This window comes from Benincasa hispida, chromosome 9 (assembly GCF_027475165.1).
Source record: "Benincasa hispida cultivar pf3 chromosome 9, pf3_genome.v1.1, whole genome shotgun sequence".
NCBI lineage: Eukaryota > Viridiplantae > Streptophyta > Magnoliopsida > Cucurbitales > Cucurbitaceae > Benincasa > Benincasa hispida.
The window spans coordinates 716615-733642 of NC_143486.1; the positions used below are offsets into that span (position 1 = coordinate 716615).

The 17028-nt window shown below is 34.9% G+C and overlaps 1 protein-coding gene across 2 annotated transcripts; it reads left to right on the forward strand.

The window, feature by feature from the left end:
* The first annotated feature begins 622 nt into the window (after positions 1-622).
* LOC120087305 (NADP-dependent malic enzyme 4, chloroplastic-like) lies at positions 623-6558 on the forward strand. Of its 2 annotated transcripts, none has more exons than XM_039044260.2 (20): positions 623-645; positions 1082-1214; positions 1726-1846; positions 1944-2018; positions 2376-2527; positions 2617-2722; positions 2853-2918; positions 3162-3257; positions 3342-3413; positions 3507-3590; positions 3668-3766; positions 3855-3902; positions 4041-4094; positions 4196-4294; positions 5090-5179; positions 5269-5346; positions 5450-5524; positions 5618-5708; positions 6012-6140; positions 6222-6558. In XM_039044260.2, the coding sequence occupies exons 2-20, from the start codon at positions 1117-1119 to the stop codon at positions 6308-6310; spliced, it is 1722 nt and encodes a 573-aa protein (XP_038900188.1). In that variant the 5' UTR covers positions 623-645; positions 1082-1116; the 3' UTR covers positions 6311-6558. The 2 variants fall into 2 exon arrangements, with proteins under 2 accessions (XP_038900188.1, XP_038900186.1); XM_039044258.2 differs by lacking the exon at positions 623-645 and adding an exon at positions 663-793.
* Positions 6559-17028: the final 10470 nt, after the last annotated feature.

Below are 17028 nucleotides of genomic sequence, written 5' to 3' on the forward strand. Positions count from 1 at the left end.
TAGAAATCAGATAGTAATCAAATTTTCAGCGAAAGTTTTTTTTGACATGTTACAAAAAAACAAAACCTAGGGACACGTGTCTAATTTTTTTTTTTAAAAAAAAAAAATTAAAGTTGCAATTACCCCTTTAATTTTTCTATCTTATATATTGTCAAAATAAAAACTTTAATTTATTGTAAAAAAAAATAAAAGAAAGAAAGAAAAAGAAAATAAAAATTATCCTTTACATGGTTATGAAAATACATAAGTATTCATTAGAATCACTATTAAATCTTTAGGAAAAATTTTGGTGCAGTCTCGACTGTCATCTAATTAGAATGTGTCACGTGGTATTTTTTTTAAATATATATTTTTAATCTTTTTTTATTTATGTGGTAAAGAGGTAGGGAACATGATGATTATGTGCCGCTAATGTTTTATAGATAAGAAAGAGTAATCCAAAAAAGGAGGGAAGATGAATATTTTTCCTTTTCTAAAAGATAACATAAAGCTGACAAATATTTAGTAGCAAGTAATATGTTCAAAATTTGACATTTTAAAGGGGGAAAACACAAGAAGATTCCAGTGACATGTCAATTTAAGAAAAAGAATAATACGAAAAAATTGAGTTTATTACAACAATTTGATAGTTCGGAGCATGTGAATGTAAGTGCACATTAGAGGCTTCTTCTCCCTTGTCTTCCTCCTTAAGACTCTCCCATTTGCTTCTCTTAGTTTCTTGTTTTTTCACATCTAAGACTCTTTCCCTTCACCATTTTTTAGCCATGACTTGTTGAATCGATGCATTTTTCTGGTATCAACACATTCAACTCTTTCTCCACCTAACTTTAGTTTATACCATTACCCACTTTCGAATGTTTTCTTTTTCCTCTTCTTTCTAAGCCACAAGTTTCTTCCATTTCTCACGTCAATTTGTCATATTTTATATTCAGCTTCACATTTGTTGGTTTTCTTCATTCAAACAATAGGGATTGTTTTTAGATTTTCTTTGAATAGAACAAGACGGCCATTTCTAGTTCTTGTAGTCCTATATCTTTGAGAAGGCACTCAGATTCATTGAAGATTTCTTCTGTGAGATCAGACGGTGGGGCAATCGAAAGGAACCACAACGTCTTGATGGAGAACTCATTGAAGGACTCGGTTCTTGATTTCTACAATGAGAACAGGGCCACGGAGGACCAGGGTGTCACTCCTTGGACCGTCTCTGTTGCTAGGTGAGAGAAATCATATTAACTTATAATATAATAATATTATATCTTTGTTCTAATTTTTGCCTCAATTAAAGCTAATTAAATTTTAAGTTATATATTTGCTCATTTTTACTTTTAACTTTGTTAATCATTGATTGTTACTTTGTTAAACGTGTATAATTAGTCAATTGTTAATGCTTTAATGTGAATCCTCACCCCTCGTACAACATTAAAAGGAAAACAGATATTCATTGTTTCACTTTTTGAAAGAAAACTTTGTTTCATCGGTGGTTGTGATAAGGTAATGAGACATGATTGGTTTACCTTTTCAACCATCGATAGGACAAACTTTTTCTCAATTTGTATTGCAAATCTAATCATTGTTCATTTGATTACTACACTACATATATCTTTTGATCAAGAGATTAGTGGTTTAAATCCCTTTTTGAAGAAAAGAAAAAAAAAAAAATCTCCTTACTTTCCTTAATCATGATCTCACTTGATTTATTATCATAATTCTCCCTGTTTTATGTAGTGGATATAACTTACTCCGGGATCCACATCACAATAAAGGTCTAGCCTTCACAGAGAAAGAGAGAGATGCCCATTACTTGCGTGGTCTTTTGCCTCCTACTGTCATTTCTCAAGATCTTCAGGTTATCTATGTCATCTCCAATCATTTTCCAAGTCCAATATTGGGTCAATCAGCTTTTTGGTAAAATTATTAGTAACTCTTTGGCTCTCGAATGTTAGGTAAAGAAGCTGTTAAACAACCTACGACAATATCAAGTTCCTCTGCAGAAATACATGGCCATGATGGATCTTCAGGTAATAATGACCTGTTTTTCACTGTAGCCCTAGAAAACTTGTCTAATTCTTCATTCTACATGGCGTGCAACTGCAAGGAATAATATAGCTCTTACATATTTTGACTCATATGAATATTTTTGAAAAATAGTTTTAGATGCATGGAATGGCAAACTTTTCTCCGGTCGAACAATTAATTTGTTTTCTCAACTGATTTTTGAATGCATCATTATTTTATGTATGTGTATTGTATCTATATATATGCATGCATGTATTTGTATATTGCTTTGTTTGTGAAAATTTACGATGATTAACTATTTGAACTCTCAATTATATATGATGAAGGTGAAGTTGGTCAATTATATTTACTTTGTTCAGGAAAGCAATGAAAACTTGTTCTATAAGCTTCTGATTGAGCATGTTGAGGAGTTACTTCCAGTGGTCTATACTCCAACTGTAGGGGAAGCATGTCAGAAATATGGAAGCATCTTCAGACGGCCTCAGGGTCTTTATATTACTTTGAAGGAGAAGTATAGTCTTTCTCAAATTTTTACATTACTCAAAGCTATACATAGACTTCCTTACCCTTTTTTGTTGAAACTAAGAAGTTTTTGTATAGAGGGAAGATCTTAGAGGTTTTAAGAAACTGGCCGGAGACGAATATTCAAGTCATCGTTGTCACTGATGGCGAGCGGATCTTGGGATTGGGTGATCTTGGCTGCCAGGTATAATTAATTGAGTGCATTTTCTCTTTTAACTATGAACCTTTTGTGTCTTTTATTAAACATTATCGTTACCTTTTTCTTTTGAGATCCGTGTTTTGTAATTTCTTATATTCGATGGAATAATTCATAGGGTATGGGAATTCCAGTTGGAAAGCTTTCACTCTATAGTGCCCTTGGTGGTGTTCGTCCTTCTGCAGTAAGTATTCCTTTCTCCATGGAAATATCTATCAATTTTTTTTAATCTAATTCCTTCATTTTAAAATGGTGGTTCCCTTAATTCTATCAGATCTTACTGAAATGATTCCAGTAATACAATCACAAAAGTTCTGGATTTGGAAAAATTTGTACAGATGATTTTCAACTAATGTGCATGACATGTTTTGACCTTCTATTTGGGAACAAATAAAAATTATCTTATCACAAAGGTGAACTGTTTCAGTGCTTGCCTGTGACCATTGATGTGGGGACGAACAATGAGAAGTTGTTGAACGACGAGTTCTACATAGGGCTCAGGCAAAAAAGAGCTACTGGTCAGGTAAGTAGTATTTGGTTAACTAGCCTATGCTTTGTGTTTTGTGATAATGCAATGAAGTTTTCACCTTTCTGTTCCTTACTTTAGGAATACACAGAGCTTGTCCACGAATTCATGACAGCGGTCAAACAGAATTATGGAGAAAAAATCCTTATTCAGGTATAGTTGTAATGATACACCAATGTAAACTAATTCTTCCTCTACTTCTACTTTTGGTTCTCTGCCCCTGATAATGGCCTGCCACATTGCCAGTTTGAAGACTTTGCCAACCACAATGCCTTCGATCTGTTAGAAAAATACAGCAAGACTCACCTTGTTTTTAACGACGATATTCAGGTTATTATTCAAAGATTCCAATGTTTTACTTAATATTTCAAATCTTGCATTCTAATGTGTAAATTACTACCGAATAGGGGACAGCATCTGTGGTCCTTGCAGGGATTGTTGCAGCTCTGAAGCTAGTTGGTGGAACATTGGCTGACCATAAATTCCTATTTCTTGGTGCTGGGGAGGTTGTCTTTCATAAAATGTTATAGAAATCTTATTATATATACACTCATTTTATTCTTGATTGACTTCTCTAGCTTTTGTTGCTTATAGGCAGGCACTGGGATTGCAGAACTCATTGCTCTAGAGATGTCAAAAAAAGTAATGGCCATACATTGCTAACTCTTCATAGTTTTACAACTTGAAAAGAGATACTGAATAAGATATCATCGAGCAGATGTTATGAGAACCACTAAAGGTTATCACAATAACAAATCTAACTCTGAGTTCCCTTTGCAGACAAATACCACTTTGGAAGATGCTCGCAAGAAAATCTGGCTTGTCGATTCAAAGGTAGTTTAAAGAAAATGAAAGAAGTTTCTCTTTTTGCTACTGTATATATATTTCTATTGACCATGTTTTCTTGTATTAGTGTTAATCTTTTTGTTATGCAGGGTCTAATTGTTAGTTCTCGCAAGGAATCACTCCAACACTTCAAGAAACCTTGGGCACACGAACATGAACCAATTAAGGATCTTCTAGATGTTGTGAAGGTTTCTTTCTTCCATCTCCATTTAAAAAATTGCATAGTACTAGGGCAAAGTGAAAATAGATAAATCTAAGAAACAATATACTAATGAGTAGATGATAAGAGAGAGAAAACACACTTGGTAACCGTGGTTAATGAAACCACACTTACGTCTGCGGGGCATAATGCCGGAATGAAAAGAATTTCACTAGTAGATTTAAGCAATTATAAAGGAACACTTTTCTAATAGTACACACTATCTAGACTCCCAAAGAACTTACTCTCAATGAAGAGTTTAGGCTTCTCCTAAACTTGAGACTCCCTCTTTTGTTGCACTTCATGTTTAGCCTCCCTTCAACACTTGATACTTCTTTTTTTGAAGTTTCACTATTCTTTTCATCATATGTTTTGAAAAACCTTCAAACACGTTTGTTTTCTCAATAAGCACAATGACCATCCAAAAACTTCAATAGTAGATCACTAGTTACTGACAAGTAGAAGATTTTACGGAAAGAATGAACAAATGTTCGACAAAAACTCCTACACAGAGCCGCACGCCTTTTTCTTTCTAAAAGCAAAAATATGTTCTGTAAAAGCAATACGACTAGCTTTAGATGACAAAACAACCCACGGTAGAAAATCTTTGCAGCAACCAAAAGCAGAAACCATCCGCCAGAAAATCTGCAACACAAATGGAAAGAATATTTTGCAGACAGAAAAACATCCTTAATGTGCAACAAGTCCAAGAGCAGTATGAGCAACCAACATAACTGTAATAACACAAAGGTTTCCTAGTTTTTATCCTTTTATCTCATTTCAGGATATCAAACCAACAGCGTTGATTGGGACATCAGGCGTAGGAAAGACATTTACCAAAGACGTTGTGGAGGCCATGGCTGCCATTAACGAGGTATTTTATTTGAAAAGCCAACCAATTTTCATTTTGTGTAGATTCAGGAGAGAAAATATATTGACCGTAATTTTATTGTGGATTTGCAGAAACCAATAATTCTTGCTCTTTCGAACCCCACTTCTCAGTCTGAATGCACTGCTGAAGAGGCTTATACATGGACTGAGGTACTACATACACACAATACCATGTCCTAGTCGTTCGTCTTGTCGATATTAACACAATACCTCTATTTTGACTCATTTTATATGGTCCTTTTCCCCCTTCCAGGGTCGCGCCATTTTTGCTAGCGGTAGTCCATTTGACCCTGTTGAATACAAAGGAAATGTCTTTGTACCTGGACAGGTCTCATACATACCCACATGCCTAACTTCCCTGTTCTCTTTTTCCCTCAATTGTCTGAGTCTCACGTTATTACTGTTTTCCTTTATTACTCAGGCAAATAATGCTTATATTTTTCCTGGCTTTGGTCTTGGATTGATCATGTCCGGTACCATCCGCGTTCGCGATGACATGCTCCTAGCAGCCTGTAAGTGCAAAAATGACTTCTACAATTCAAAAGGATCTATAGAATTTCTAGTTATGATACCATCCACATAAAGTTGTCGCTTAAATTGATTATCCTTCATTTCCATCAAAGTAATCCTTCCTGCCCCCTCCTTTGAATCTTCTGACCATGCCATCCAAGACCAAGATCGGATATGGATAGAGCTTTGAGTTACCTTTGGTCTCTTCTGAAGCTGATTCTCAATGCCAAAAGAGTTCAAGGACAGTAATGTATCCTTTCAGACAGTTACAATCTGTTTTTAACTCCTTTGTTATGTTGGAACAGCGGAAGCTCTGGCTGCACAGGTTACGCAAGAGAACTTCGATAATGGACTTATATACCCTCCATTTACCAACATTAGAAAGATTTCAACAAATATTGCTGCTAAAGTAGCTGAAAAAGCTTATGAACTTGGTTAGCACCACTCTTTTTTACTTCCATCATTCTCACTACTATCACTAACCAAATGTTTCGCCGTTCTACTGGTGCTCGTAGGTTTGGCGACTCGCCTTCCTCAACCGAAAAACTTGGTGAAGTATGCCGAGAGCTGTATGTACAATCCTTCTTACCGAAATTATCGGTGAAGCTGTCGAGGTTTTCCTAGTTTTCCCTTTTTTTGTGTTCAAATCACTTACACATTAGCTTTTTTGTTAATCATTTGTTCATCCCACCAACTTTTGTCCTGTAAGTTAATTGAAGGGATGAGAAGTATGTGGGTTCTTATAATTGAGATTGAGAGATCAAGCACTCATAGATAGTCTGTAAAAGTTCATACATCCACCTGTTTTGTGAGAAATAAAGGCCTTTAATTATTTTACTATTCCCTTCAAAACCTGGCTCAATAAGAACATGCCATTGTGGCAATGACTTTCCCGGTTCAACTTTCTCTAGTTGTTGTGTATATTCTTCGTATATGCTTATGTATACTAAACTAAGAGTTTGTTTGAAATGACTTTTTTTTTATGTCAAAACAATATTTTTAAGGGGCTCTTTGGAGCACTATGTTGAGATATGATGTCCAGAGTTTATATGTCTGTAGAGTTCATATATTGGTAGAGTTCATATATCTGTGAAGTTTGCATGTTTGTGTTTGAAGTACATAGTTGTTTTGTCTAAGATTATATGTGTTTGAGATGCGGAGTTAAGTTCATATGTCAGTAGTATCTGATGCAGTTTTTTCTAACATAAAAAATTTGTTGGAAAATTATTTTATAAGACAAAATTGCTGAAAATATTTATAAATAATAGCAAAATATCACAGTTTATCTACGATAGATCGTGATGGTTCGTGATAGACTACTATCTATGTCTATATGTATCATGATAGACACAGATAGTAGTCTAGTTATCTATTGCAAATAGACTGTGATATTTTGCTATTATTCGTAAATATTTTTGTTCATTTTCTTATATTTTAAAATAGCCTAATCTGTTTGTATGAGGATTATTTTCGTTTGAAAACTTTTTATTTAATAATACTACATATTTATTTAAATAAACTAAGGATTTCATTTTATTGTATTGTTTTTTAGTACAGTTATTTTGTTTGGAGTTTTGGGAAATGGAGTTTTGGTTTACTTTTGGATCATGCAATTCAAAAAAATTTAATTTAAGCAATCATTTTATACATTTGTGCATATGACGTTCCTAAATAAGTTAGACAAAATTATATTGAATTTATTGAAAAAAAAAAACAAATTTGGATTATATATTATAAGTGGAATATCTCAAAATGTAATTGTACTATAATGACTTTATTAATAGTCATGTTACATGATTGGCACAAAAATATGTAAAAAAAATGACCCTATTCTCTGGCCCAATTATACGATATGGGCCAACAAATGGCCAAGTTCACTTACATAAAAAAAAAATTACATAAACGTTCATCAAAATCCTCCATTTGATAGATATATTTGATAACTTTCTTCCACCTCCCAAAGTCTAGTTCGTACTTCTTTTTTGTCATGGTACAAGCTTCTCTTTGGATTAATTTGGAAAAAAAGTTCTTCAAAAGATCATTTTTCATTTAAATACTTCTAATTAAAAAATGTTTAAAATAAAAATAATCATGTGTATAACAACTCTTTCTCAATAGTGTTTTATTTACAAGTTTGTTTGGGCTGTTATATGTTAAATGTGTTTCTATTAATGTAAAATTATTATAAAGACGACTATAAAATACTATGAACTAGTATTTAAGATAATGGTCATTAGAGTTAGTGGAGGTAGTCGTCGGAATTGGTCATCGACAGTAGTGGTCGGATGTGGCTAGAGTTGGTGGTTGTCGAAATTCGGCAAAGGTGTGTTGGATTGTATGTTCTAAAACTCGCAATTTGTAATGTTAAACATTTTCTATTATCAATAAAGATGTTATTAATGTTTATTCAATGAAACTGTTGTTGAATATGTAGATTGCACTTGTAAAGACTAAATCCAATAAACTATGATCCATGGCTATTATATGAATACTTGAACTTTATGTGGCGACATAAAGATAGATCAAGTTCGAGTAAATAGCTAAAATGGTCTATAGTATATGAATAAGGTTGGGTGCCTTATTCTGGTAAGGCTATCAGACGCAGTTCACGCTGTAGTTGTTACAATTTGTTGTAAAGTACTACAAACAAAGTGATTATGATTCGTTCATGTAGTGACATGAGGAACGGGGTCATCCTATGCAATGAGTTTGCATAAGATCGGACCAAGAAATAAATCACTCTTACTTTATAACGTTGTTTACTGTTTAAGACTGACTATTTCAAATCGATGACCTAGGTAACTCGACCTTAATCTTGACCTAACTATGAACTTTTGTTTCTTCGGGATCTTTAGATTTGCATAGGTGAGGGTTGGCTCAATAGCGCCGGCTCAATAAACCTCCCATTTTAGGGGTAAGATCGGGTAGATAATTGGGGACATAGAGTGCAAAATGAAATTCACACCTACCTAATTTAGAGATAGTAGAGAGGTTGTTCTCTTAAGTACTAAATCCAGGTTTTAAACAAGAGGCCCCACCCTCTCATTGGCTTGAGAGGGACTCGGTTTAGTGATTGGATCGCAAACGAATTGTTCATTAGAGGATCAATGAGACTTAAGGAGAAAAATGTAATTTCAGAGGTAAAATGACATTTGACTCAACCGTTAGTACGAACAACCTGTGAAGGGTCGACTTACTAATTACAATTAAATCAAGTGGACAGAAATATATCTACAGTGAGGAGTGATTATCAAAATTAAACGTAATCGGAGAGTTTAAAATATATTTAAATATTTATTTAAATAATTAATTACATGAATAGGATTCATGTATGATATAGGTGTATAATTAATTTAATATTTGATATTAAATTATTATTTAATTAATTTTTTTAATTAATTAAAATCAAATCTTTTCAATTTTAAAATTCAGCTCTAGAAATTGAATTTTGTATTTAATCATTTTTTAATTAAATCAATTGAAAAGTTAAAAATTATTTTGACAAAGTGGAGAAATCCACATTCTTTGAGCATTTGGTGGATTAATCCACCTTTGAACACCTAAGCTCTTCAATGGAGTACCCTTTGAAGTATCAAAGTGGCTGAAGAGGTAGTGCTTGCATGTATCAAGTGCTTAAATACTTCAATTTATTAAAAATTGGAGAGAGATTTTTGGTTTTGCTGAAGAACTTGCTGAAGTTCTGAAATCTCAAAAACCCATCACCTCCTTCACCTGATTGATCTCAATTGTGAGTTACACCACTCAAATCCAAGTTGGAGAATAGTAGAGAAGACACTCTTGGTGGTCTACTGTTGTTTTGAAGCTCAAATTCATGAAGAACAGCTTGGATTTCGTGGAATTCTTCAAAGGTATTAGTTCTTGAAACTAGACATGTCCAAGGAGTGGCACGGGGACAGCTCCCCGTCCCCATCCCTGCCCCCTATTCCATTCCTCATCCCCACGAATTTTTTTGTGGGGAACGGGGCAGACCCTGTAGGGATTTCACAGGGATCAGGTTTCCAGCGAGAAAAATTTCCCTGCCATCATTTTTTTTAATAATTTTTTATTTCAATTAAATATATATTTTTAACAATTCCTTAAACATATCCAATACAACTTTCATTTAAATAAAATATTATCAATTTTGGTAATAAAAGCAATAATATACATTCAATTTAAAATATGTAATTAAAATGCTAAATTCTCATAATTTTTATAAATTAAAATTCAACAATTAGAACTGATGGAACACGAGACATACGCAGCGGAATAAGAATCTAATTACACTCTAATTGCTTTTAATTAAAAGGAAAATAGCATGCAACCCTACTTAATTAATTAGGGTTTTTTTTTTGAAGAAATTACCTTTGAAGCTCCCCAAACGTTTTCATCTCCACCGGAACACGAACGAACCACCACTAGAGCTGACCTATTATTCTCTGGACTCAGAACCAGGTTGTGGGACCCGATGGATGAAGAACCCAAGAGAGAGAAAGAGATGGAATTAGAAGATAGATTTTGGGTTGGGTTTGGGTTTTTATTTTTCAGCCTAATTTTGAAAACTATTTTAGCAAAAGTGGCAAAAGTTTGTAATCTAAATTGAAAGCCCATATTTATAGAAAATTTCCCTGCAAAAATTACATGAAACCAATTCATAAAAACCTAACACCTAGAATCCATTATCTAAGTGGGCTTAATGTCTCCACTATAAGCCAACACCTAGCCCACTATCTTGTTAGTGAAATTATCCAACAAAAGTTTGGATTTTTCCATTAACTTTAGTCAAAGGGCAAAATAGTCATTTTGTCAAAGTTAAACTCTGACAAAAAGTCAACATTTTGACTTTTTGTGATTTTTTCCGTGTTAACTAATTTTGGCCTCCCGAGCATGAATCCGCATTCATTTTCTCGAAATTCAAATCACATTTGAATATAAAGTCGGTCAAAGTTTGACTTTTTAAAGTCAAAAGTCAACTCTTTGACTTTTTACATCTTTGACCATTTCCATTATTTTCAAGCTTCCAAATATGAACGTATTCATATTCTTGATATTTAAATCATATTTAAATATTAAAACTGTATCTCTAAACTGAAAAAACCGACCATTATATCACATATACTTGTCGGTTTCTCTCTCTTCACCTAATTCGAACAATTCGAATTATTCTATCATATTATTCTAAGTTTATTCCATATGAGCTAGTAGGGGAACCTAATGAACCTAGATTATGGGCTCCAACGATCCGAGATTAGCTAGCTAAACTCTTTAGATGGAGCTAATCAACATTTGTTAACTCACAAGTCATTCCACTATAGTTCCGTAGTTGCACTCCCCTCACTATAGATATATTTGTGTCCATATGATATAACCATAATTAGTAAGCTAATCCTTCACAGGTTGTTCGTAATCTCGGCTGAGTCATAAAAATCATTTTACTCCGAGACTACATCTTATTCCTTAAGTTCCACTGATCCTCTAATGAACAATTGGTTTAAAGTCCATCCTATAAACCAAACCCCTCTTGGGAAAAGGAAAGGGTGGGGCCCCTTGTTCAAGACCTGGATTCAGTACTAAAGGGAACAACCTATATACTATCCTTATAACGGGTAGGAGTGAATTCCGTCTTGCACCTTATGTTCCCAGCTATCCACCTGATCTTACCCTTGAAATGGGAGGCTTATTGGGCCAACAATAATGAGCTGCCCTCACCTATGCAGATCTAAGGATAATTCCGAGTGAATAGGAGTTCATAGTTAGCTCAAGATTAAGATTTAAGTTACCTAGGTGATCAATTAACAAAATAGTCAGTTTTATACCTAAAACGGCGTTTAGAACATAAAAAAATGACTATTTCATGGTTCAGTCTTATGTAAACTCTTTACATAGGATGCCCCCACTTTCATGTCTCCACATGAACGATTTAGGATCACATCGTTTGAATTAACTACAAAATGGGTCGCATCCATAGTGTCCCCAGAATAAGACGGCCAACCTTATTCATATACTATAGACCATTTTGGCTATATATTTGAACTTGATCCACATTTATGTCACTACATAAAGTTCAAACTACATTAAATAGCCTCAGGACCTTAGTTTATTGGATTCAAGATTACAATTTCAATAACAATTTTATCGAAAAACAAAACAGAATATGTTTATTAATTTAAAAACTACGAGTTTTAGGACATAAAATCCAACAAGAACATCATATCTTAAATATTACAACATCGAAGGAATTAAAGTAATAAAGTCTTAAACTTAAATAATTAAACCTCCATAATTATCCTAACAAGTCTATAATATATATATATATATATAATTTATATACAAAAATCCGGGTGAGGGCGGGGTTAGGGAATATATTCCCCAATTGCAAACGGGGAAAAAAAAAATCTCCACTCCCTCCCCTTTTCCCACATATTCAAGGATTTCCCGCCCCATTTGGGGCGGGTTCCCACGGGGCCCCGATCCCATGGGTTTTTTGGGCATCTTTTCTCGAAACTTCTTCTTTGAAATTGATTTCATGCATGCTTTTAGAATTCAAAATAAGTGTAATTATAATGCTTATTGTTTCTGATTGCTTCTGCATTTCACTTGTACATTCCATTAATTGGTATCAGAGCATGATTTAAGCACTCAATTAATGTTAATTTGAGTTTGGTAGGTGAATTTCTATGGATGCATGTTTGGTTGACTGATATGGTTGAATTTCAACTTTGGCATAAAATGATTATGAAGTTTAATTCGTAGTTGGCTCTTGGTTAATGAGCTTATATGTGTGCTCTAGAGTCTGTAATTTTATTGAAGTCAATAAAGTTAAAATTAGGCTTTAATCGAAGATAGAAGCAAACTTGGTGAGCTGCAAAATCTGGAAGTTCAGCTACTACCCTCGTAGCGTCGTGACACTGCTCATGGAGCATCACAACACTGTTCATCATGGAGCCCATGGCGTTGCAACTATGGGATGCAGTGTCATGATGCTATTCATTTCAACCTAGAAAGATGTGCACGTTCGTGAACCGGTTCATGTGGGTGAAGCCGGTTTGACCAGTTTGGTTGGTTTCTGGTTCTGTTTAGCCACCTCCGAGTCCGATTAAACCCACTTTGGTCTGTTTACCTCATTTGGAGCCTTGGAGGGTCGATTCGGGCGATTTGGGTTCAGTCAGTTCGAGTGGTCCAGATTCATTTTGAAGTTGATTTTGAGTTATATTTATAATAATTAGTTATTCTTGCTTGCTTAGGATGCTAAAGTTGAACCATATTAGTGGTGTTTAAATATTTATGCATGTGATATATGTTATATTTAAATTAAACATGTATGTGCATAATATATGCCATGTAGATTTAAAATTCCACCATAGGAAGTGTTGGGATTGGTGTCCTAAATCTCATATATTCTCATAGTTTGTAAACATTGTATAAACAAGTTGTTATTAATAAAATAATTGTTATATTATAAGCATACACTCGATCCAATAAACTAAAGATCCTAGGTTATTTTATGTAATTTAAACAAGTACGTGGATGTTGAGGTTAATGCCCTAAAGTCTCGTGTCCTATAGTTTGTAAACAGTTTGTACGAATCCTTGTGTTGTATAATATATGATATTTACTTCACATCTTGATTTTACTCAGTTGTATGTTTTATTTGCTTCACCATAAACCAATAAACATAAAATCCCTAGTTATCTGTATATAACTTAAGCATGTATGTGGTGACATACAAGTGGATCATGTCTTGAGTGATAACCAAAATTGTCTGTAGTATATGGATATAGGAGGGAAACCTTATCTTGGTAAGGTTACGGATGCGGCCTGCTTTATGGAATGGTCACAAGTGTTATGACTTGTCACAGATGGTCTGATCTTGATCATTTGTGTAGGGGATATGCGAGTGAGGGAGTCCTATACAAACAGTTTGTATAAGACCTAACCATGAAGTGTTAACATCTCGTTATATAATACCGTTCATAACAGAGACTTCACTTCACTAGGATGACCATAGGTAACATGACCTCAATCCTGAGTGAGTTGGGAACTCCTGCCATTAAGGGCGGTCCTTTGATTTGTATGGGTGCGAGTAGCCAGGTCACTGATTCAAACCTACCATTTTAGGGATTCGTCAAATTTGGGAGTTGGGAACTTAGCTACACAAGATGAAATTCACTCATTCCCCAAAGCAAGGGTAAGTAGATAGATAGTTCCCTTAAGGGTTGATTCCAAGGCTTGAACGATGTGGCGCCACACACCTTCTCTTGGCCCGAGAGGTGTTCACACATAGTTGGACTATGTTGTATTGTTCATTAGAGGAATCAGTGGTACTTAATGAGTGAGATGTAACTACAGAGGCAAAACGGTAAATTGGCCCAGTTGTACTTATGAGCATCTGTGAAGGGTCACCATACTCATGATTGGTTATATCCGATGGACACAGAAATATATTTATGGTAAGAAGAGTTCAGCGGTTGGTCTTTAGTAGAATGTTTGGCAGTTAATGGATGGTGGATCTCGTGGTTAAAGAGTTTAGTCTGCTATTCACAGACCGTTGGAACTTCGAGCCATAAGTCCATTAGGTCCCTTAGGTAGCTTGGATAAAGTCGAGAATCAGTGTTTGGGTCAGTTTGAAATGTTCAAATTAACAAGAGAGAGTTTGATTATATATGATATAATTGAACTGGTTAATTATATATGATATAATTGGTTAAATGTATGAGTTACATTATTTTGGAGGAAATTAGATATAAATATGATTTATATCAAGTAGAGGAGAGATTATTATAGTAGATATGTGATATCAAATTATAGGGTAAGAATATAATATGATTATATTCATTAGTTATTAAATTGGTTAATTATGAGATAATTGGCTGTATTATTCTCCTCAATCCTACGTTAGTGGGAGTAATCGTATTCGGTTATGGTAACTGATGAATAAAATGAAAATTGTTTTCATTTGGCAAAAAGAGTTCGAAAATTCGCAATTAGTGTGGAAACGTAAACGATCACCTAGCTTGAAAGCCTATTTGATAGTATCTCATCATCTAAACGATCGCACACCAGCGTCTAAATGATCGCACGCCTTTCCCTAAACGACCGCTTAGCTTTCCTAAATGATTGCATAGCGTGTCGCGTTTTCTAAACAATCGTCTCCCTTTTATTTAAACGATCACTTAGTAAAACCTACACGATTGTGTAACTTCATCTAAACGATAAGCATCCCTGTTATACGATAGCTCTTTCTCCGACTTGCTTATTGTCTACACGATCTATCTTTTCTCTTACCTCTACCAGATTCACTAAAGACCACACTTTGGATTCTCACTTCGAGAATACCAAGGGCTCCAACTGGTGGTTTCGTCCCCGCTTCTTACTTGTTCGTGACTGTTTATGTTGCTGCCGTTCATGTAGACGTTGTCTCAACCAACTGATTTGCTAGGCGATAGAGCATGTAGAGGTTCTTCCGCTGCTTTGAGTTCGACGTTTGAAGAGAGTCTTCAACTAGTATGAGAACTCTTTCCCTTGTGTTTTATTGTCCGAAGCATGCCGTTAATTAGTGTTAATTTGCATAACTATTTGTTGGAATGTATTTGTTGTATATCGATCACAATGAAATCAGAAAGATCTGAATGCGCTCAAGGATGCACTTCGTTAAGAGTTCCTTCAGTAGAGACATACAAGTGGATCTTGTTTAAATAATAACCTAAACGGTATGTAGTAGATGGATAAGGTTGGGTACCTTATCCTGATAACACTATGGATACAACCCGCTTTGTAGATGTTACAAGTGTTGTAAAGTGCTACAAATGATCTGATATTGATAATCCATGTGAAGACATATGAGTGGGGGTATCTGATGTGTTGTTTAATGCGATGAAATAATGGTGTAGAATGCGATGGTGGAGTTTGCGTTGTGCATGTAAGTTTTCTCAGCAAGATCCAAGTATAAATCCTACTGAGTTACCTGGTAAGCCCAGAGTCGAACACAGGGACTAAGGAAAATAGTATACGATGGTAATTTTAGATCACTTTGCGATAACAAATAAATCAAGGGGTTGGTTGGTATGTTTGAAGTATAAAGTTTATGCGGCGGAGTTGAGAAAAGAGTTAATAATACGAAAGATGCAATAAGTATGTGGGGGAACGGGTTGAGAAGGGATTTAGCTAACATTTCCTAGGATTGCATTCATGTTATGTGATCACGCTACATACATACAACAGCAAGTCATCTCTCAATGCAAATGGTACGGCTTCTAGTTTTAGAATGCATGCGATGTATGCGATGATGTCTATAGGACTTAAATCTAAGCCTCTATTCTTGTCTATGAAATGATGAATGGCACACACATACACAAGGCAACCGTATACTACCATAACCTATCTTTAGGGTGCATGCGATGCATGTTGGCAATAGAGCTTATCTCTAAGTCTCTATCTCTTGCTTATGCAAATCTAATCTAGCTTTCTCAAGTCTAGATTCTAACCTAGCTCTCTCAAGTCTTAGGTTCTTTCTTTAGACTTTCTCTCGAGTAGCTCTAAAAGGGTGATGGACGCAACATAAGACAAGATGATCGCATGCAATGAAGATCCTAGGTCATGTTAGCTAAGTACTTCTCAACCCATTCAAAAGTTTAGTTACTCATGCGAATTGTACAGAGAGTGAATAGATGTAGAAATGCAAGTTCCATTCTATATATGAAATCAAAATACTGAATGATAATGTGAAATAAAGATAAAGAGTCTGGTAGCAATCTCTTGCTTCCCAAGGCTTTTACACTATTCTTCTTTACCCTGCTCAAAAGATATTCTTGCTCTCGCAAGAGTCGGCCCTCTCACTGTTTTTCACATTCCTTGGCACTCTCTCGAGTTGACCAGGGCGATCTTCTGACGTCTTTTTCCTTCTCTCGCTTTCACCTTTGAAGTATAAGGAAACTAAGAACAAAGGCTAACTATCTTCTATATGGCTCAGCTGGAATGAAAAACCGAACTCCTTCAATGAAGGTGACCTTTGGTATTTATAGAGCTTTAGGGTGAAGAACTTTTTCTCTCGAATGATTGCACTGATGGGATGTCATTAATTATCTGTCTGATGCGTCGAATATTTTTCACCGAAAAGTTGAGTGTACTTGTTACAGTATGTCGTTAACGGCTTGTTAACTTAATTCGGAATCGACCGTCATCAGCTTTCTGTCCCATCATGGTTTATTACACTTTCACCTTGATGCGCCGGCTTTATACGGCCACCTTCTCGAGCAGATTTTCATGAGCGCATATGATCGCATAGCCTTGCGGTCGCAATCTCTTAATGCGCTCGAACGTTAA